Here is a 21,098-nt window from a genome sequence, read left to right as displayed (position 1 = left end):
TGCCATCAAGAGATGCCATGTCAATGCTTGTAGTCAAGGAAGGGTAAGGTGTTAGTTAGAAGTCAGAGCAAGAGAGGGGAGGCAGCAGGCCTTCACCTTGCCCCCCTGCCAAACCTCTGACATTCGGGTCCCAACAATTCGGTTAGCAAAACAAATGTCCTTGCACATTTAAACACGTTTGTGTTGTGACACCTTACAGCGCGTGTGCCTACCACAGCTAAAGAAGGAAATTCCCGCACTCACTGAGACCCACCGGACCTGGAAATTTTCTTTAGTTGACACTCATCTGCCCAGAAACACCATGGGAAGTTCCAGAACTGGATGCTTTCTGTTAGAGTAGCCATTGCTGTCTCACCTCATTTTAGAATCAGTTCATTTTGGAAGAGAGAACCATGAAGCAAGGGCTTTCCCAGTGTGATGATGGTACTGGGGGTCCGGAATGGAAAGAGGGGAAACACAGAGAGAATGGGGGCACTCGGCAAAGGATGCAGGGTCATTCTGGAGGGACCATGGTCATCTGGGCACCACAGACTGGAGCACAACCACGTTCTGGTGTCAACATGCAGTAGTAAAGTCACAGTCTGTACACTTTTTTCTGCTTTCTCTAGCATGGCCAGCTACTTTCTGAAGCAAAATCCAAGGCCAAAGTCAACAAGTCCCACGTTTTGGGTACCAATGAGCAGAATCACTACAGCTCTCCAGCTGCATGCTTATATGAGCTCCAGATTATTTCTCCTGCTGAAGACGAAGCAGTAAATTACTTTGCACAGACACTCATCTTGGGAGAGAAAGAGTTAAGAGTTGACATTTAGAAATAAAGTTATCATATAGGAGGCCCAGTGATATCCTGTAACAGACTTCCCTTGCGTCTTTCTAGGGCCTCCTGACAACCCCCCGTTGTATTTCTTGGCTGGTAAGTCAGCTGAAATGTTCCCCAGAACTCACACCAGTGGTTTGGTTCAGACGCAGAAGTCATCACTTCATGGAAGGGGACAAAGACTCAGAAGAGCCGCAAGGAAATCATGGAGTGCCTTCATCTTGCCTCCCTGTGGAGCTTTCCCTGGGCCCCCTGCCTCTACTTCCAGCTTTTGTGTCTCTCTGTTTTTGAAATGGCTGTGGTCCTGTTCGACAATGCAGAGCCATCTCCCTCCTCACCCAAATCAAATCAGATCCCTCACCTTAATGTACTGTTCAATCTGTGAGACCACGGAGACCTTACGGTCTCTAGCTGCTAAGACTATGAACAGTAGCAATGAATAGACCTTGCAGATCTGTGCCACTTCTCCACACAAAGTTCCATTAAAACATCAGGCACAGTGATAGAAGAACACAGATAAGATCTAACTATAGCAACGTGCTGCGGTAAAAGTTATTCTGAGCCTCTTTGTTGTTTATTTCTAGGCTTCCCTATGATGATTTTCAGTCAGAGGTTGACCCTGGGTGAATCAGATTGCAGAAAGCAGGGATGCTGCTACCTCCAAACCAACTTCGTTGTGTCTCTTTTTGTCCCTGGCACCTTGTCATTGTAGCAAATGAGGGCCTACAGCATAGACAGCTGCGGCTGGTACCTACCTTGCCCATGCCAGGAGTGTCCTTCACCTTATTGACAGCCCTCAGGAGACAGGGTGGGGCCGGGGGCGGCGAGGTCTGCAGGATCCCGCTGAAGCTGGTAGCAAAGAGCGGAGCCTCTGCAACAGAGGGGGTGGAAGGCCGGTGTTTCTTCTTCTTAGATGACAGATTTAACTTCTGGGCAGCTCTGCACAGGGACAACAAGCGGGAGACGGTGGTACAGTCAGACGCGCTGGGCTTGCTACTTTCCCCCTTCCTCTTTTTAAAGATCCCCTTGAATTATCCCTCTGCCTTCATTCTCAGCACCCTGTCGCCCTGCGCTACCACACAAGGGACTTAAATTAATAAGCTACGTAATCATCGAGACAGGAGAAAGGAGCTCTAAAACCACATGGTCCTAAGATCACAAGTTACAAAGACTTGTTTGTTCTCTGCACCACTCAGACTGAGCGTGAATGAAGCCAGTCATCTTTGGGGATCCGCAGTACCTATTCCGTTAATCACCCCCCTCCCCGCCCCAACTGCTCTGGCATAAGCCCAACTGTGAAGAACAACCATATGAGCTCATTTAGAGATTTTTACACCTTGTAAAACCCAAGCCAGTCTGACGAAGAGCCTGGTGGTGGTCAACTGGGGAATGCCCTGCTCGTGGGAGCAGAGCACAAACCCTGGGGGACCGGAGAGGCACACAGCACACCGGTGTGAGAAGCGAACAGCGAGCTAGAATGTCTGCTGTGATGAGGTGCAGGGCGTGAGACCACCGTCTCCTCAGATGACGGGCTGTGGGGTAGGGCAGTCTTCAAGCACAAGACGCTTTTTACGGGCAAGGGCAAGGAAGGAGGGGGTCAAGGTAACCAAGCGGCACAGAGGGTCCAGATGGGGACAAACGGGAGGGCGTGGTTGCCAGCATCATTAATAACACTGGCTGTTCACACCACGTCCTCCATCCTTCAAGTGCACTGTAACACTCAGGGTCCGATAATCCTGCTATAGAAAAGACACAGACAAGGCAAACGGTGGTGTCAGACAAAGGCATTTCACACGTCCCATTAGACCTATCTCTTAATTAATTCTTGGTGGATTATACCGTACCATCTCTTTCTATGTAAATATATAGGTATAGATGTGGTTTTGACAGGGGAGGGAGGAGGAGATGCAGCCCTAATTGGCCTTTAATTCTTCATGTGTGTTTGTGGTGTGCATATGTGTATAGGTAGGTTTGCCTGTGTGTGAAGAGGAAGACCCGTGTGTGGGTGCCATGCGTGTGGAGCCCCAAGATTGACATCAGGAATTATTTTCTATGCCTCTTCTGCCTTTTTATTGAGGCAGGATGACTAGCTCAAGGGGGGGGGGGGCATTTCTGTCTTCTGTGGCTAGACTGACAGGTGGCTCACAAGAGCTGATGTTTACACGGCTTCTGGGAATCTTAACTTTTCCTCCTTTCTCTTAAAGATCCCCTTGAATTATCCCTCTGTCTCAGTACCCTGTAGCTATTGGTATCCTAAACTAGGATAGCGGGCGTACACCACCATAGTCAGCTCACACCCAACTCTCCTGAGAATTTTGATTTTCTTATTTAGTTGTTAAAACTTGAGATTTTGCCTCAAAATAGTGGTTTTCAACCTGTGAGTTGTAACCTCTTTGGCAAACCTCTGTCTCCAAAAAATCATACTTACATTATGATTCATAACACTAGCAAATGTACATTTATGAAGAAACAATGAAAATAATTTTTCGGTGGGGGGGGTCACCGCAACACAAGGAACTGTGTTAAGGGATCACAGCTCTAGGAAGGTTGAGAACCACCGCCTCAAAACAAAAGGACCGTCATGCTTTATCCCACAGGTCAAATCGTCACAAGGCACCCGCCCTTCCCAGCAGTGATATAATGGGGGGGGCCAGGGGTAGGTGGGAAGACAAGGGGAGCTCAGCACTGTTTCTGGGCCTCCCCGACCCACGGCCATACCCTGATCTGGAAAGCTGGTCTTAATTTTGTACCAGTAAGGATTGTTTTTGATAAATCCCTACAGCTACAGGACTCCACCTCCAAAACCCAGCAAGAGGCTTTATCGTGTCAAACACTTACCCCTCCCCGGCTTTGAAACCGAAGCTCAGTTCCAAGGCTAATGAAATGTTGAGGGAAGGGATGCAGCAGGAGTAAGAACTAAATGGAAAAAGAGCTCTGCGGGCCAAACTAGGGAATGCTGAAGTCACTCTCCTGGGGAACGGTGGGAAATGGGGTCTCGGGAGGGGCTTTTCCGTGATGCCTTCTCTCCTGGTCAGGGCAAGGAAGAAACGGGCCAACAGCCCCTGCGCCCATCCTTTTTTTGCACAGTTCCATGACTGTTCTCCCCAGTGGATTCCATCTAAAGTGAAGAGTAGACCAATCTCTTCCACAGGAGCCCACTGTTTCTCTGACTGGTTCCTGACACTCACTTCCTAGGTGACCTGCAGCTTGGGGGGGGGGGTGCAGGAGGCAGTGACAGGAGCCAAAGTGCAGCGTGCCTCACCTCACTTCACACGCCCTTGCTGCTCTGAAGTCAGGCAGCCTTCTTCTCAGGGAGCTAGGCTGTGTGTGTGTGTGTGTGTGTGTGTGTGTGCGTGCGTGCGTGCGTGTGTGTGTGTGTGTTGATGTGTGCACATGTAAGTGTGTGTGTGTGTGAGTGCACGCTGCTCGTGTTGTGGATGAAGGCATCAAAGGTGGTACTTATTTGCTTTGATCCAGGATTCTTTGCAGAGTAAGGACTGGTCATGGCTGTGGCCACCCGCTGGCCAACACTACCTGGGGCAGGAATGGCTAAGAAGATGTGTCCATGCCACCTCCATCCCCGGCTGTATTCCCGGAATTAGGGAAACAGGCTTCCCTGTAACTAACGCACACACAGGGTGGGTGGCACTCAGGTGTCCCTCCCACTCTCTGCTCCATCCGTCCGTCCAGCACGCCAGCCCTCAGCTCTTTCTCTCTCTCAGAAAAGCCGAGCACACGCCATGTGTCCCCAGCTCACTGCAGTGCTGTCCTCACTCATGTGATCCAAACGCCCAGCGAGTGCCACCTGCCACCCCCTCACCCAAGCCCTCTCCTTCCGTTCTTCCTAGCTTGTTTCAGCTAGGCCTCTGTCCCCCAGCCCTCAACTGCTCAGACAGCTTACCAACAACTGCCATGCCTGTCACGGCTCGACCTGTCAGAGCCAAGAAGGCATCCCTCCCCCTTGTCTGTCCATCCCCCCACCCCCGAGTCTCCAGGACAGCCTATTCTCTTGCAGCATCCTTCCCACCGGGGGCACAGGGCTCAGCCCAGGCTTCTGCCTGCAGTCAGTAGTGCTGGCTTCGGGGGTCACATCCCCAGCCTGTGACACGGGGCTCTGTCCAGCTCTCGCTCAGGGTTCCCTGTTTATTTATCTAAATGGCTCTTGAGCAATCCCACTCGAGTTTTCACCAAACATCTCTAACAGCCATAAGACTGAAAGGTTTATCTCCTTCCGCACAGCTCCGTGTTCTCACTGCTCCGTCTCAGAATAAAACCACCCCACCCTTCAGGCCCCCAGACCTCGACACACACCACACGCCTACTCCACCTCAAATCGCACTCGGTATAATTTAAACTAGACCCAAGACCCCCCCCCTCACCACCTCGGACCCTCACATTTCCTATCTCTCCCACCACACGCTGCTCCTTTTTGATTATTAATTAGGCAATAAACATTTGCCTAATTAAGAAATAGTCTCCGAACTCTTCCAGTACATTTCCACCTCCCATTCCTAGCCCTGCCCCTGGGGAGACTCACCCCCTTGCCTCCTTTCAATCTGCTTTAGGTTACTTTACCACCTGTTTACCCTGCCCGCCACAGCGGACAGTATTCTGCAAAAATGGCTCTGTCGATATGTTCTTACCACCTGACCCCGTCAACGCCACTGTTGAGAGGTGGGGTCAGTGGTCCTCTTCTTGGACCGGAGAGGAAAGCTGAAGTTGCCTTGACTTACAAAACATGATGGAGGAGCTGTTTCCAAGACTTGGTTTTTCCACAGTGAGAATCAGAAAAAAACAAACAAACTACTATCTGCTAGTATAGGCTCGTTTAGGAAACTAAATGAAAGTGTTATAGGAGTTTAGTGTAGCAGTGAATGGTACTTCAGTGAGATATGTAGTAAGTACCGGAGCTAAGACTGACGCTAGGGGGAGGGACCTCACAGTGAATCACATTACCTTTCCATAGGGTTTAGATTCCTCTAACAAAATACGCCAGAGCAAAACACAGGGTGAAAAAACATACAAACAAACAAACAAACAAACAAAAAACCATACTGGCTTTGTAATTAGGAGGCGATTCTTCTAAAAGTGAGAGAGCACATTCTTGATAAATCACCTCCATGAAATATGGATTATTTTGTCACTGAAAGTGTCCAAGTGGTGGGTAGAAATCACTCATAAGGACTATTAGAGAGAGAGAGAGAGAGCCACGCAGTGGGGAGGTAGGCGTCTTCCTGCCTTGGAGCACGGAGACTGATGAAGAGACCCCTGCAATCTCCCATCCACTTAGGAAGGCCTATTGGGTACCACTCAAAAGACCTGGATTCCCTGAGAGGTAATTATTTTGAGAATACATTTTAAACTATTTTCTTCTTAAAGTGTGCATATGGCTCATATTCGGAAAATTTCCGAGGTTTGAAAGGACTAGGATGTCCCTTACAGTGGCTGGAACTCCACAATGGCACTTTCATTCTGACATCATTATAACCGGCCCTCTGATCTGTCTTACATATTCCAATTCTGTGGAGGCCAGCTGCTTCAGCTCCTTTTATATAGTGCCTCAATGACACACAGATAGGGGAAGGTTAAAGTTTAGAAATCACTCACGTAGAATGGCATTGTTCAGGGGTGTAAAAGGAGAAGATGGTCACAAAAGAATCGAAAAGGTTGACATTCTGGCTTGAAGTGCATTTTGAGAAATCTATTCCCACAAGTCCCTCCCCGCCCCCACCCCAACCCCAATATCAGGGAAAACAGGTGATCTGTTTTTATGAGTTTTCAAATAGCAAAGCAACCCAAAAGGCCATATGTACCTGTCTTGTTCCTATGAAAGACAGCATGACAGATATCCCGAAGCTATTCATCCCAGCACACCTCTTTAACTAGCCATTAACTTCGTGTACTTCCCAGTGCTTAGTTCAGTGAAAAAGATTGTCTCCCTAGCGGGATGGAATTAATATTACTGAACCCGTATGGAGAAAGCGGCACCGTGCTAAACAACACGCTCGCGCTGTGGGAAGAGGACGCATGCGCACTGAGCACGAGTCTCCCCTCTGGGCTCTTCATCCCTCCCGGCCACCTCTTTACTCCTCAGTGTGGGCTTAGAAAGCAGCTTAGAACTGATGTGACCTTCATGCAATGGTTTCCTCCACTCATGGGCCAGGTCCATTCAGAGCTAAAAGCCGAAACGTGTTCTCAATACTTCTAGGGCAGATTTAACTGCTTTAAAGAGGGTGAACGTTTTAGGCCCCAGCTGTCAATCAAAGTGGAAAAATTAGAAAGGTTTTCCCCCCACCCCCGACTTATTACAGTCATATGATAGGCTGTTTATTAGATGGCAGTGCTGGATTTTCAGAAGTGTGGTGCAATTAAATGGAAATCTTCCATGCATTTTGAGAGAGTTAAATTGGAGCCTACCAGCCTGTATGTCCAATGATTACGACACTACAGACTTTATCATTTTTTGAAGAATTACTAACTTCATGAAGAGTAGAACTTTCCTTAAAGATTAGCCAGAAAAATCAGGCAAGACAGTCTTTTTTTTTTTCTCTCTCTCTTTTAAATCTGGAAACCTTTCTTTGTTATTTAATCGATTATTTTTTATTTTTCAGTTTAGCATACAGGGTGCTATATGCCATTATGGCATTTTTCAAACAGCGTGTGGTTTGAAGATCCGCCCCCATCTCCCTCCCAAGAGCTGCCTAACAGTCTCCTTTTACACGGTCGTTCTTTGAGGACCTTTATCCTTTTATGATGCTGCCCAGAACATGTTGCTAAGACGCCCTGAGAATATCTCCTCTTGCCTGAGGGGCGGAAAGGCTCAGAGAGGTAGGGAAAGTGGCTATACAAATTAAGAGGTCATTCAAGGTCTACTTGGCCCAGCTCAGACAAGGCCCTCACACAGCCGCACCTGCTGCCCAGACAGGGTCCTGACCTACGAGTGGGACTGTGGCAGCCGAATCTCCTCCATCAGCACGTGAAGGACAACCCAAGCTGCAACTTAATGTGAAAATGGCTGCTGCTGACAGGGCCTATGGGCCTCTGTAGAAATATCTCAATGCTCTGAGGATTAAGACTCTCTAATAATGAGCAATGTCACGAGAAATCACAGGGGTTCCCAGGAAATCCACAGGGTCAATGACACTGGGGGAGAAGATAATAAAACAGATTATGAATAGCGAGAAGAGGTGGCGAGAGAGTCTGTGGTTTGAGGCAGACCCTCTGGAAACAGTTAAGATACCCACCCACATGTAACAAACGCCAGCGACACATCATCTTGAAATAGCACCCATCTCAAAGCATTCTGGCTGGGCTGTGAAATTTACCGTAGCCTCATTTTGGAATTGCCACGATCAGGAACAAGAGTGCCCTCCCACAACCCTGTGCCTTCCTATTTCCCACCTGGCTGTCAGGACAGGAATTTCTACATCTCTGGAGACTGAAAAATAACACGTGTCTTGGAGTTGTTCTGATTTCTATGCAAATGACCCCTTTCATTAGTGCAGGAAGTTAATGCATGACATGACTTCAGAGAAAACATTCACTGCTGGGAGGCTGACCACTATCCTCCAACAACTTCACATTAAGACCCTACAGGAAATGTCTTATAACTTGAAAGCAGATTGAGGTTTGCAAGCGAATATTCAACGGTAGCTCTTGGTGAGAACGGCTGAGCACCTGGTCTTCTCTTACAAACCGTCCCCACTCGCCCCTTCAGCTTTGTACGTCCTCATTTCCAGCGTCATGTTAAAGCAATGGGTCTTGAACCATCGTGGTTTGCAGTGTGGACTTCTGCTTCTGTGTCAGCCCCACCCTGCACTGTGGACTCACTACTGCGGACTCACGAAAGGTTCTTCTGTGGTCCCTGGACTTGTTTTGCACCTTGCTGAAGGGATGGCATAGTATCGCACCAGACTTCTTTGTATTTTTCAGTGTGTGTGTGTGTGTGTGTGTGTTGCATGTGCACACATGTGAGTGGAGATGCCTACAGAGTGGAGAAGAGGGTGTTGGAACCCCCGAAGCTGGGGGTTCAGGTGTTGGAAATAGAAGTCCAACTCTCAGGAAGCTCAACAGTAAGTGTTCTTAACCACTGAGCCACCTTCGGGGTTACAGCAACACAAGGATGTCTCAAGGTTGCGTAGCCTGCAGTTCTAAGTAGTGCTTAAAGCCTGGGAGGTTTTACGGTTTTCTAAAGCATTGTCTTTACGTCACCACATCCATCCTGACCTGACGCCATGAGTCAAGCAGAGAAGGTATTTGTATTGAAAATTACGAGTTTTAGTAAAAGGAAGTGGACAACTTTGTCAGGATCCTGTCTGCAAGTTTAGCAGAGCATCATTCATAGTGTCAGGGGTTGGCACTCTCCGACAGGGTGGGTCTTTGGTTGGGCCAGGCATTGGTTGGGCATTCCCTCAGTCTCTGCTCTATCTGCTCTACCTTTATCCTTGTCCATCTTGTAGGCAGGGTAAATTTTGGGTTGAAGTTTTTGTGGGTGGGTTGGTATTCCCCTCCCTTTGCTAGGACAATAGTCTAGTCAGTGTGTGTCCTCTTCAGTCTCTATGGCCTCTGCTACTAGGAGTCTCTGCTTGAGTGCCCCTCATATCCTCTGGGAGGTTAACCTGCAATGCCTCAAAACAGATGCTGAGACTCACAGCCAAATACTGAGTGATGCCTAGGGCATCTTGTGGAAAAGTGGGCGGAAAGAGAAAAGGACCTGGAGGTGACAGGGACTCCACAAGAAGACCAACAGAACCAACTAACGAGGGTGCAGAGGGCCTTGCTGAGAGTGAAGCATTAACCAAGGGCCATGCACAAACTGGACCTAGACCTCCTACAAAGATGTAGCAGATGGGCAGCTTAGGATTCGTGTGGGTCCTCTAGTAAGGGAAGTGGGGACTGCATAGGACTTGGACTCACTTGCCAGCTTTTTTATCACATCTCCCCTGGTGAGACTGCCTTGCCAGGCCACAGGAGAAGAGGACCAGCTCAGTCCTGATGCAGCCTGATGAGCTGGGGTGGATGGGAAAGGGAGCAAACCTCTTCTGAGGAAAAGGGGAGGGGAAAGAGGAGAGGGAAAGACAGTGGGACTCACAGGGAAGGAGGGAGGGAGTTACAACAAAGATGTAAAGTGAATTAAAACTTTTTTAAAAATAAAATAAAATAATAAAATAGGAAGTGTTAAGAGTTACCCGATTTACCCTCTGGTCCCAAAAGTAGTGGCTGCCATGCCTGGGACTAATACTTAAATAGCTATTGTCAGACTTTTTTAAAATGGCAATAGGCACTGACTAATATAAACCCTTTCCTCCCAGAAGGCCCCGGTCTGAAGATCTTTCTGTTGCTATCCATCCAAACCCAAACACACTTAGTACCAAGGAAACCGGATGTCCTCTTAACCCCTCCTGTATCACACCTGTGCAAACCTGACTCAACACGCGAATGAGAATCTTAAGCACCAAACCTAAGTAACTGGAAATGCAAGTTACAGATCCTACCTAATGCCAGATAGAAATGGTTTTAGTTAATAAATATTAGTGCTTTCTTCTCTTAAAATGAGTAATAGAAAGTTGGCTGGTCATACTAATGGATTTAATAAAACCATGTGTGGTGTTCCAAAAAGGAATTCCCCTCCCCTCCATAGGCTCATATATTTGAATGCTTGGTCATTAGGGAGTGGCACTACTTGAGAGGGATTAGGAGACATGGCCTTGTTGAAATGGGTGTGGTCTTGTTGGAGGAAGTGAGTCACTGGGGGTAGGCCTTGGAGTTTCAAAAGCTCAAGCCAGGCCCAGTGTCTCTCTCTTGAGGTTGCCTGAGGATCCAGACGTAGAACTTGTAGCTGCCATGCCTGCCTGTGTGCTGCCATGCTCCCTAGCCGTGAGGATAATGGACTGAGAAAATGTGAGCAAGCTCTAATTAATGCTCTCTTTTATAAGAGTTGTCCTGGTCATGGTGTCTCTTTACAGCAACAGAACATTGACTAAGACATAACCTCTCTATGATATTGTTATTTAGATTGTCTATAAATTACAGGCTGAGAAAGGCAGTTGTTGGTGAATTACAGCCGCTCCTTGGAGAATTCAGTGCCTGATTTTTCTGCTGAGAACGATTGTCCACAAAAGATGTATGTGTAATCTATCACAGCATGAAGACTGCCCAACCAAAATTAAAATTCCTTCCAGGAATAAACATATTCCAGATAATCTGATTTTAACGTTCTAATGAATTTAATGATCTTTTCATTACATTGGGTTAAATCACTTATCCATATGCTAATGCAGAGTTAAAAGGGAGATGTCCCATGCTCTACCAGAAACGGGCCATCCCTCTGAAAGCCAGGGGCAGCTGTTCCTCCCTCGGAGTCTTCCTTAAGATTTATCTTCCTTCTCTGTTTGGCGCAAAGCTATCTCGGGAAGCGGTCACGTTGCTCACTTCTGCAGTCCTCACTATAAAAGCAAGAACACGCCCATTCCTCCGTATTTTGATTATGTGAAACTTAAAGCTGACATGGAGTTACACACTTCGGATATAATGTGTTGCCTGAAGCTGCAAACTACTGTCAAGGCGTGAGAACTAAAATGGGCAGCGTCGGCAGAGAAAACAAAGCCTGATCTCTAACTGTTTGCTCCTTGCCTGTAGTTTTTCTCAGAGCAAAACTAATTAATTGTCAATGCTAGGTGACGTGCTATCTGCTTTGAGGGCTCCTTGGTTAATTAATTTTGAATATAAGTTTCCTTTGCTAAAAGAAGCAATTTTCCTCCCTGCAATATTTTTATTTTCAAAATTATTTATTACCGTTGAAATATGAAGAAATCACTGACTAGGGTATTTCAAGCAGAGATAATCTGAACGGGGTCTCTGCATGGCAACCGCAGGGAGCCGAGCAAGAAGCGGGTCAGGCTCCCAGCCTGGTCTCTGCTGCAAGGCCAGGCTGCCCTAGATTTCCGGCAGTTGTTAGGGATCATTGGGACTTCGGCAGCCCCACCGGAGTCTGTGAGGTTGAAATTCACATCAGCTTTGTTATGGTTGGGTTGTAAAACATGCCCCCAAAGACTCATGTGTCAGGGGCTTGGCCTTCAGCTGGTGCTGTTACTTTGGTAGGTTCTGGAAACACGAGGAGATGGGGCCTAGCTAGAGCTTCAAAGTATGTTGCTTGTCTGCTCTTACTGAAGGGCAGAAGCAGTCTCCAGGGAGCGGGTGGCGCAGGGGAGACCAGGTGGAACCAAGCGGGCTGGGGAGGAGCAGGGCCTACGCTCATCCCGGCCCATGCAGACTCCAGGGGAATCGCTCTGTGCGCGCCTGCATCAGAGCTGCTAAAGAGAGCCACGCCCTGCTTTCTGCCCACACGCCTGCTCAGTTGAGGATCTCCGTGGGGCGGTTAGGTGATGGGGATGGGATGGCCTGAGGCGGTGACGGGGGGGCGGGGGGGGGAGTCTGGGTCGCTAGGGGCACGCTCCAGCACGGGCTTGCACACGTGTATGTGGGACATGGATGGTGATTGGGAGGGCAGGACAAGAAATGAAGAATCTCACAACAGGACAGAGCAGTGGCGTCCTCGTCTGCCCTTTTTTTCCTGCTCTCAACTAATTTTTCGTGTTATTACTCGTTTGTCATATAAAATATTTACTTCGTAAGTGTTTTTGAAAAGGATTATCGAATGATTAAACGAAGCTGTAAGGAACGGAAACCACGTAGAAACAAATAGTGAAAAATGGAGAAATCGATCAAAACAAAAAGATTTATCTAAACTTCCCTAGTAAATTCTATTTAAGGTGACCCAGGTCACATTAAACTGCACACTCAACTAGTTTTTATCTTAGCACACATATTATGTGTAGACAGGCGAAGCGCACAAATTGTAGAGTTAATTTTTATGGACCTTCTTAGTTATTGACTTCTCAGCTCAATAATTTCCTTGTATTCTTCGGAAGTCCGAGTGTAGTTATGCTACTTTATTTTTATTTGTGTGTGTGTGTGTGTGTGTGTGTGTGTGTGCAGGTGTGCGTGTTTGTGTGTATTGTGTGGGTATGTCTTTGTGTGTAGGTGTGCACACGCCTGTGTGTGCAGGCGTGAAGTTTCCAGGTTAACACTGGGTATCTTCGGTAGACTTTTCTCCACCTCCGTCTCGTGAAACAGGGTCACGTGGCTAGGCTGACCAGCCAGGGAGCTTCGGGGATACAGCTATCTCTGCCCCTGTCCACCCACAAGTGCTGGGGTTGTGAGAGCCCGCCACAGCCCCTGCCTGGCTTTTTACATGGGCCCTGGGGGTCCCATTCATTTCCTCATGCTTGCACGGAAGGCGCTTTACCAGCGAAACCATTCCCCACCCTAATCACGCTCTTTTAAGTAGCCATATAGATTTTTAAAGCAGTATGTCAACTTTACCACCGTGTTAATTATTCCTATAATTTTCTGACAGTGAGTGCTTGGCTAGGAATAAACCACCAGGCCCGATATTACTATGAGAAAAAATACATCACTGCCCCAATAGAGCACCTAGGAACAGACTGTAAAAACCAGAGTGTGCAGAACATGCCTGTTCTGGTGTAAAGACGGCAGATGCTAACAAATGGGGAAATAATCTCTGGGCAGGTTCCGGTGCTTAGAAATACCCAGCAAACATTTGCCACTGCTACTGTTAAAATAAAACGCCAATATGGAAGCCATCTCCTAAATGTGGTTTAGGAGACTCTTCTATGGAAGCTTCTGAACACATGAGTTGTAATGACAGAGTTGGAATAGGTGCCTTGGCTTTAATCCCTGTCTTCGTCAGGGTGGCCATTGCTGTGATGAAGCACACCATGACCGAATGAAGCTGGGAAGGAAAGTCTTATTTGGCTTACACTTCTGCGTCAAAGTCCAGAGAGTCAGGCAGGAACTCAAGCAGGGTTGGAAGCTGGAGATGGGAACTGAGACAGAGGTCATGGAGGAGTGCTGCTTTCTGGCTTGCTCCCTATGGCTTGCTCAGCCTGCTTTCTTATAGAACTCAGGACCATCAGCCTGGAAATGACACGACCTTCAGTGGGCTGGGCCCTCCCCCACCAATCACTAATTAAGAAAATGCTCTAGAGACCTGCCTCAAAGTCCAATCTTAGGAAGGCATTTTCTCAATTGGGGTTCTCTCCTCTTGGATAACTCTAGCTTGTGTCAAGCTGACATAAAATGAGAACAATCCCTTGGTCACTGTGTTAGCTCTTAGTTTGTGTGCTTATCAGCAATCAATGGACTCTGACATTGATGTATGCCAATCCAGATTCCTGATCTTGAACTTGAGTTTTGGGTACCCTGATGGCTTGGATGATCAGAAAGAGGACTTTTTAATTTGAACTGGTAAACTGTGGCCGTCTACAGCTTAAACTAGATGCTAGGAAGATTTCCACTCATGCTATCATTTCACTCTGAAAACCAGATTAAGAAATCAGTGATGTGTCTCTAGCCTTGGATTCTGGAGGCAATGGCTTACTCTAGTTTCTTCTCTGACACTGTATCTTCAAACAAGAATGGCCAGAGAGAAGAAAACTGATTGTCAGCTACAACCTCATGTAAGCTGTGTCTTGGGGGCACTTGGAGAGAATGACGCAAAATCAATGCATACACGAAACCAAAGTCTTGTGACGCAGCTGGCCCCAACCTACCACTGAATTCGCGTGTAGCCAGTATCACTTTCCATAATGCACTGGAGATAAGTTGTCCACACTGGTCATGAAGACTGGGAAACTCTGGCGAGCGTGCCCCTTATTTTCTAGTCACTGTGCGAAAGAGGACACAAGAAGGGTGCTCATATCACGTCCTCCAATTGACTGCAGTTATTGCATCATCCTCACAGGACTGAAAGCTCTACAAGGTCACAGCCAGCTCTCATTCCTATAGTAGCCCCCAACTTGCCTAGTCCACACCGCACACCACACATATGTGAATGGATGGGTGGATGCGTGTGTGTTTGGGTGCAAATGAATGCATGGACAGTTGGGAGGATAAACGGGCCTGGTTTCCGTCATGGGCATTACAGAAATGAAATGAATCTGGCTGCAATTCTTCTTGACAGGAGTCCTATGCTCCTCATCCACACAAGCTCTGAAAAAAACACTGGTCTATCTGGAGTGATTTCTACCCAAGGATTGCTCCAGCCCAGAGCCCCTGCAGGGAGGCTTTGGGGTGCATTTGTACATGATTCAAAACAAGCCTGTCAGGAGACATTAACAGGCATTTCACTGTACATAAGGGATATGATCATTTGTATTGGGTAGGGTGACATGATTCTATTTCTTTGTTTTTAACGTGGCCTTTTACACCAGAGGCGTCTCAGGTTGTCCCGGATCTTTGTTTTTCTGTCTCTCTATCTGCATGTTACTGATGTTATGGTGCTCCAGAGGAAGAGGCAGGAGGCCTGGGCTGATGCTGAATGTGGCCCATTCTGGTGGGTACCAATGGGTACCAGTGAGCAAGGACTTTGTGATGAACCTACAAGCGTGAACCTTACTACAGTTATTCTGCTAAATGGGCAGAGCATCAAACTGCCCTGTACATTCATTTCTCTCTTCCCATAGTAGAGTTGACATCAGGCCTCATCAGAGAAGTGTGTCCGTGAGCTGATGGCAGTTACCAGAGAACTCACAACCCATCAAAGGGTAGAGAGTAAGGGTCAGTAGAGTGTTCAGGCACAAACTGAACGTCTGTATAATACTTCCTCCCCAAGGCTCAGGAACTGCAGCAGAGGGAATGGAAAGATTGTAAGAACCAGAGATTGATGAGGGTGGCACTGATGTCACGCCTTCTGGACATGACAGGACACCTGTGCTTGTGAACACGGCAGCTGTGGTTGCCTGCACTAGTTCAAACCAGTGAATATCTTAGAACAGAGGAGGAAGGGGCTCACTAGCCCTCACCTCCCCACAACTGAAGAGCAGTGGGAAACTGGTGGCTTTTGAGGGAGGGGGAGTCCATATTCTTTAAGGCTGTGGTTCCTGGCCGGTCACCCACAGTGGAGCATGTATATAAAAGTACACATGGACAAGTTAGAAGCGAGTTGATGGGTTATTAAAAACCAAGAAATGAAGAGAACACAAATTGGGGAGTTGGAAAGGTAGTGTGTAAGTGATAGGAACCGGGGGTAAATACAATCAAAACACATTGTATGAAATTCTCAAAGGATTAATGAAAACATTTTTTAAAAGAATGCTGCCCGGTACCCAGTAGATATTAAAACAAACATTTAAAGGATCGGGAAATGAATGGGTTTTTCATTCGTTTTTAATGTTTGCTGCCTTCTAGGTGACAATGATACACAAACTGTTTTGTGATACGTTATAGGCTATCACATACATAGAATAAATGTAACAACTGTATTCATTATAATTAATTTTCTGCATCGTTATTAGTCCGTGTCCAACATGTGTTTGCCATGCCTTTGGGAGTGAGATTTTCTTTTTAAGTTGTCTGTTGACACAAATATGCCCCTGGGCTCTCTGTGAACCAGAGGCTGTGAATTTGTGCTTTGTAAAGTTAATTCTAAAAGTCAATTTGATTAGGTGATTGTTCTTTTTTTTTTCCATTTTTGACCTTTCTGAAAGGAAATTGTTTGCTTCCAGGCTAGCGAGCGGGAGAGGGCTTTCTGTCTTTTCCCCAGGGAGATCCCCGAGTTCATATTTCCTTGGCTTCTTCCCGTGATGGTTTTCAGAGCAGAGTGATGCCCGGGGAAATCGCTCAGATTTGCATGTAGCTAACTGATGTGTACTTTATTTCATGAAAACATAGACTTTTTTTCCCCTCAAAACTGAATTTTCTTTTTCTATATGCTGTTGAGACAGAGTTTTACCATGTGCAGCCTCAGCTCGAACACTCCCCGCTGTAGCCTCTCTCTCCTGAGTTATGGGATCACAGGTGTGCATCACTGTGCTGGGATTCCAGGCATGGAACACCACACTGGGATTACAGGCGTGTGTTACCATGCCTATTAATCCCATGATATTCTTGCTCTTGAACATATTCTTATTAGACTATGAAGTAATGACAACAATTCTCTTCCAATCCTACTCTGTATTTCCTGAGAATAAAGATGAGGGGTAAGCCAAATACTTATTTTTACCATTTTTTTTCTTCACTGGATGCTTAAAACTGCCAAAAAAACACATGTATGAATGTTCTGAGGTAATACAATAAGGTCTAGCACAAGCCAGCATTGCCAATTTCTCTTGGAAATAACTTCCTATAGTCTGAAAGTTAAAAGCTCTCTTTCATGACGCTGTTAGGCAACTTCCTGTTATTTTTTTAAGCTTCCTGTTCTTGTTCCTTACAAACAGCACTTACACATCCATCCTTTACGCTCCTGGAAAGTAAAGGCAATACCTTCACTCAAGGACTTATCCCATAGGAACCATTTTTGAATGAAAGAATGAATGCAGGAGGCCTGGACAGATGTCACTCGATAACGTGTCTGCCTCACAGGCATGAGTGCTTGAGCTCAAGACCCAGAACCCACATAGAAAACTGAGTGTGGTGGCACATACCCATCATCTCAACAATGGTGAGATGGGAAGCAGAGACAGGTGTGTTCCCAGAAATGTTCTGGCTAGCTGGTCTAGTTTATGAGGGAAATTCCAGGCCAGAGAAACCCTTTCTTAAACAAAAGGTGGGAAGCACCTGTGAAATAAACACCTGAGGTTGTACCTAACTTTCACATGCATGGCCATGAACACACACACACACACACACAGAGACAGAGACAGAGACAGAGACAGAGATAGAGAGAGGATGAATGAATGAATGAATGAATGGATCCAAGAACACATAGGAGTGTACTCTTTTTACCACAGTTCCCTTCCCCAGGACCCTGCTCTTCCCAGTTGAAAACCCAGCCACAGACAGGCACTCTGATTCTCCCAGGGCTAAGATGCTGCTCCTCTACAGCCACTGTGATGCTCAGCTCACTGAGAAAAGTCTCCAGATCAGTATCCCACACTCCACGTGTTTCATTAGGATCTTCCCCCCTTTTACGGGTTTTTCAAGTGCAGATTAATAACGTAATCAGTTAACAGAATGCAGGCGGAGAGTACTTACCACAACTGTGAAAAGGCCAGCCGACCTGCTGAGGGCTGTGAAATCCTGGGCTTTTGGTACAGTTTCCTATATACAACGTCAGGCCTTTTCAAGTGACAACCGGTTGGCTAGACTTACTTTCCTGTTCTCTATCCCATGCATCGTCCTCCTCCACCCCCCTTTTTCCCAGGAAAGGATTTCTAGAAATGGCTATACTATCTTCAGATATATTAGCATCATCAGTTACCTTCTAATTGAAAATGACTGTGCCCTGTCAGTCATAAAACTAAGGTTCTAAAGCCAGGGCTAAGTCAATTCTTCCTCTTTATTGACATGTGATGTACTGTTTCCAATCAGCTGTAAGGACAGGATGTGATTTTGAGTTGTTGTTTTTTTTTTTTTTTTTAATGGGATAATTCGGATCTTCCCTCTTTCCCAAAGACCGTGTGCAAAAGGCTTGGGTAACGGCGGCGATATAAGTTTTGGGAGAAGGAGCCTAGAGAAAGGAAGTGAGATCGTGGGGGGTGTGCTCTGAAGGGGATGTCAGAATCCAGCCCTTCTCTCCCTCGCTTCGCTTGGTAGCCACCTCGAAGTGTGTCTTTTTCCCGTGTTGTACTCCCTGCGATGAGGATGTGTTTTGTCACTGCCCCAAAGTGACAAGGATTGAAACTCTGAAACCACGAATCAAAATAAATCTCTTCCTTCTGAGTTTATTTTTACAGGAGGTGTTTTTTTTGTTTGTTTGTTTGTTTGTTTGTTTTTTGCCGCAGTGGCAGACAGCTGCTGTGGTGCAATTGCTATTTGTCACTATTGTGATATTCTGTTTAGTGTGATCCAGTCACTAATCACTGCCTAGACTGAGAATCTGGAAAAATATTTAGTTCTAATCATCATGAGATGTGCACAGAGTTGCACAGCGCCACTCACTTTCATGCTAGTGTGGGTAAATAGAAACTCATGATAATTCCACTCTAAAATGGCATTCCTTCCCAGTCAACCCCCTGCCTCATCCTTCCAGACCCTCTATTCAAAGAGAATGTGTTCTCTACTTCTGCATGCTCTGAGAATGTTCTGCTAAAAATATGCCTCGATCGATACTAAGAAATGCTTTGTGGCTAACTGCCCGTGGCAGAATCAGCTCCTGTCTTAGTCGTTCTTTTCCTAGATTGACTTTCCAATCCCAGGACCCTTACCAAATGCCCATAACACGGTGCTCACTTAGGGCCCTTACACTCTACATCTGCCTCCCAGCCTGCATCTGAGCCATAGGCCTAGATTTTAATCTCAAATGATTGACCAGATTTGTATTAAGATCCTGGGAGTTTTAATCATGATGCGACAGAAATGAAAATTTCTATTGAAGTTGCTGCTGCTGCCAAAAGCTAAATGCTGGCTGCAGTTTTTCCCTGCCTCTCTGTCCAGATTGACCCCCAACACTTTTCCAAGTGCCACACAGTTAATTTTCACACCAGTGCACTAATGAGAGGGAAGGCGCTTACACAAATGCCAGGTAGGGCAAGAGCCATCAGCCCGGCTCCCTCCCCATCCCCCATTCTCCAGTGTCCTTTCTCAGTATCCAGGGACTGTCTGGTAGGGAACGTTGGTGTTCAGCTGAAGAGAATGTGCAAATGACAGTCTGAGCTACTGAGCTTATTACCTAAGCAGAGACCCTACCTATTGATGAGCTGACATCTTGGATTCGTGGCTTTGTGGGATTCCTCCGCGTCCCTCTGGAGTACCGATATGCGGAGAAAGGCCTTGCAGGCTTGGTAGCCACCACGAAGTGTGTCTTTTTCCACACCTTCAGCCCGGCCCCCAGATACGGCAGGTGCACCATTTGTGGAGATATCCAGGGTCAAAAGAAAGTGAAAAACGAGCCTCTACAGCCTGCTGGTCTATGCAACGCCTGCCCTGCTGGCAGAGGCAGCTGCTGTAGGCCGGCCTGTAGACAGACATGAACATCTGTGTCCGTACTGAGCAGTCCACTATGAAAGCACACATGTGTGCACTGTACAGGGCTCCATAGCACTCCTGGACCGTCGTGGGGCTCTGAATAAAAATGTTTTGGTTTTTGATTTTGTTTCGTCTTAAAAGAAAATTCCCCACAGGAAAAATAGATTTTTACAGTGTGTGATGAGTCCATTTCACCATAAACCTGAGCTCCCTACCTACTTTGATCTCTCCCGCCCCCAAGGATGGGCTCAAAGAGGGTGGACAATCAGGTGTCACTCCCCTTAGTGTCGGACAGTCCCAGGCAGAAACAAACACTAACAGGAGACTTGAGGGAGCGCCTGACTGCAGCAAAGATTCAGTGAGCTCAGAATCTAGACCTGTGTTTGTCAGACTCAAGAATCTTAGCTCCTCGATTGGGCTACTCCTCCAGGATGAGAATTCAGTGACATAAGGCACGGAACATGTGTAGTACCCTGGACCTGTTGCTGTCTTTCTCTCTTTCTAAATTTTGATTTTCTGTCTTAGCTTAATTTTATGTGTGTATATGGATGATTTGCCAGCATGTATGCCTACATACAGGGTGCGTGCCTGGTACTTGCAGAAGTTAGGAAAGGTCATGAGATTCCTCTGGGATAACTACTGAGCCATCTTTTCATTCTCCCCTCTCTCTTATCTAGGAACCAATTTCACTTCTCCATCCTCTCAGGGCAGAATCTGGAATTGTTCTCCTATACTTGTGTAAGATGAAGTGGTAGAAAGCTCCTCTCAGAGGCACTGCTTTCAAGTTTGATCTGTCACTTTGGAATGAAAGTTGTTTGGATTCCAGAGACACCAATATCAGAAATTCTGGCCCATAGAATCTACCCTTCATCTATACCAGAAAATTGGAAATACTGCAAGGGCAGTAACAAAAAGAATGCTATTCTGTTCCAGAGCATGTTCTAATCTTAGAATTGGATGTATTAAGCAAAATATTGAGGCTAGAAGGATTTATCTGTACACTAATTCACACCTGTAGACAATCCTTCATTCTCTTTATCTGGGGTTTGTACACTGCTTCATTGTCTGTCCCCCAAGACCTGCCACCGAGGCAAAGCAAGGCCTCCTCAGCCATTTCTCCTCTCCTCCTCGCGCCAGCCAGCCAGCAGGACCCTCATCTAAATGCCGAATGCAAAGTTCAGGGACAAGTGTTGTTCCCAGAGGCTCTATAGGATACTGAGATGGACGGCAACATCTCCCTAGAGATGTGGACGATGGAGAGGCACAGGTGCCGAGCATTGCAATGGACTATCTT

At 46.8% G+C, this 21,098-nt stretch overlaps 1 protein-coding gene across 2 annotated transcripts in view; it reads right to left on the bottom strand.

The window, feature by feature from the left end:
- The window catches only part of Kif26b (kinesin family member 26B), a 402,550-nt gene that overhangs the window by 108,508 nt on the left and 272,944 nt on the right, over window positions 1-21,098 (bottom strand). For both annotated transcript variants that reach the window (XM_060364770.1, XM_060364771.1), the window contains one exon: window positions 1,573-1,756. In XM_060364770.1, the coding sequence (XP_060220753.1) occupies window positions 1,573-1,756 (184 nt within the window). The remainder of the gene's footprint in view (window positions 1-1,572; window positions 1,757-21,098) is intronic.

The sequence above is a fragment of the Meriones unguiculatus genome, chromosome 11, assembly GCF_030254825.1.
Source record: "Meriones unguiculatus strain TT.TT164.6M chromosome 11, Bangor_MerUng_6.1, whole genome shotgun sequence".
Lineage (NCBI taxonomy): Eukaryota > Metazoa > Chordata > Mammalia > Rodentia > Muridae > Meriones > Meriones unguiculatus.
The sequence above is the reverse complement of the archived record's forward strand: the minus strand, read 5'-3'. Positions and strand labels throughout refer to the sequence as shown.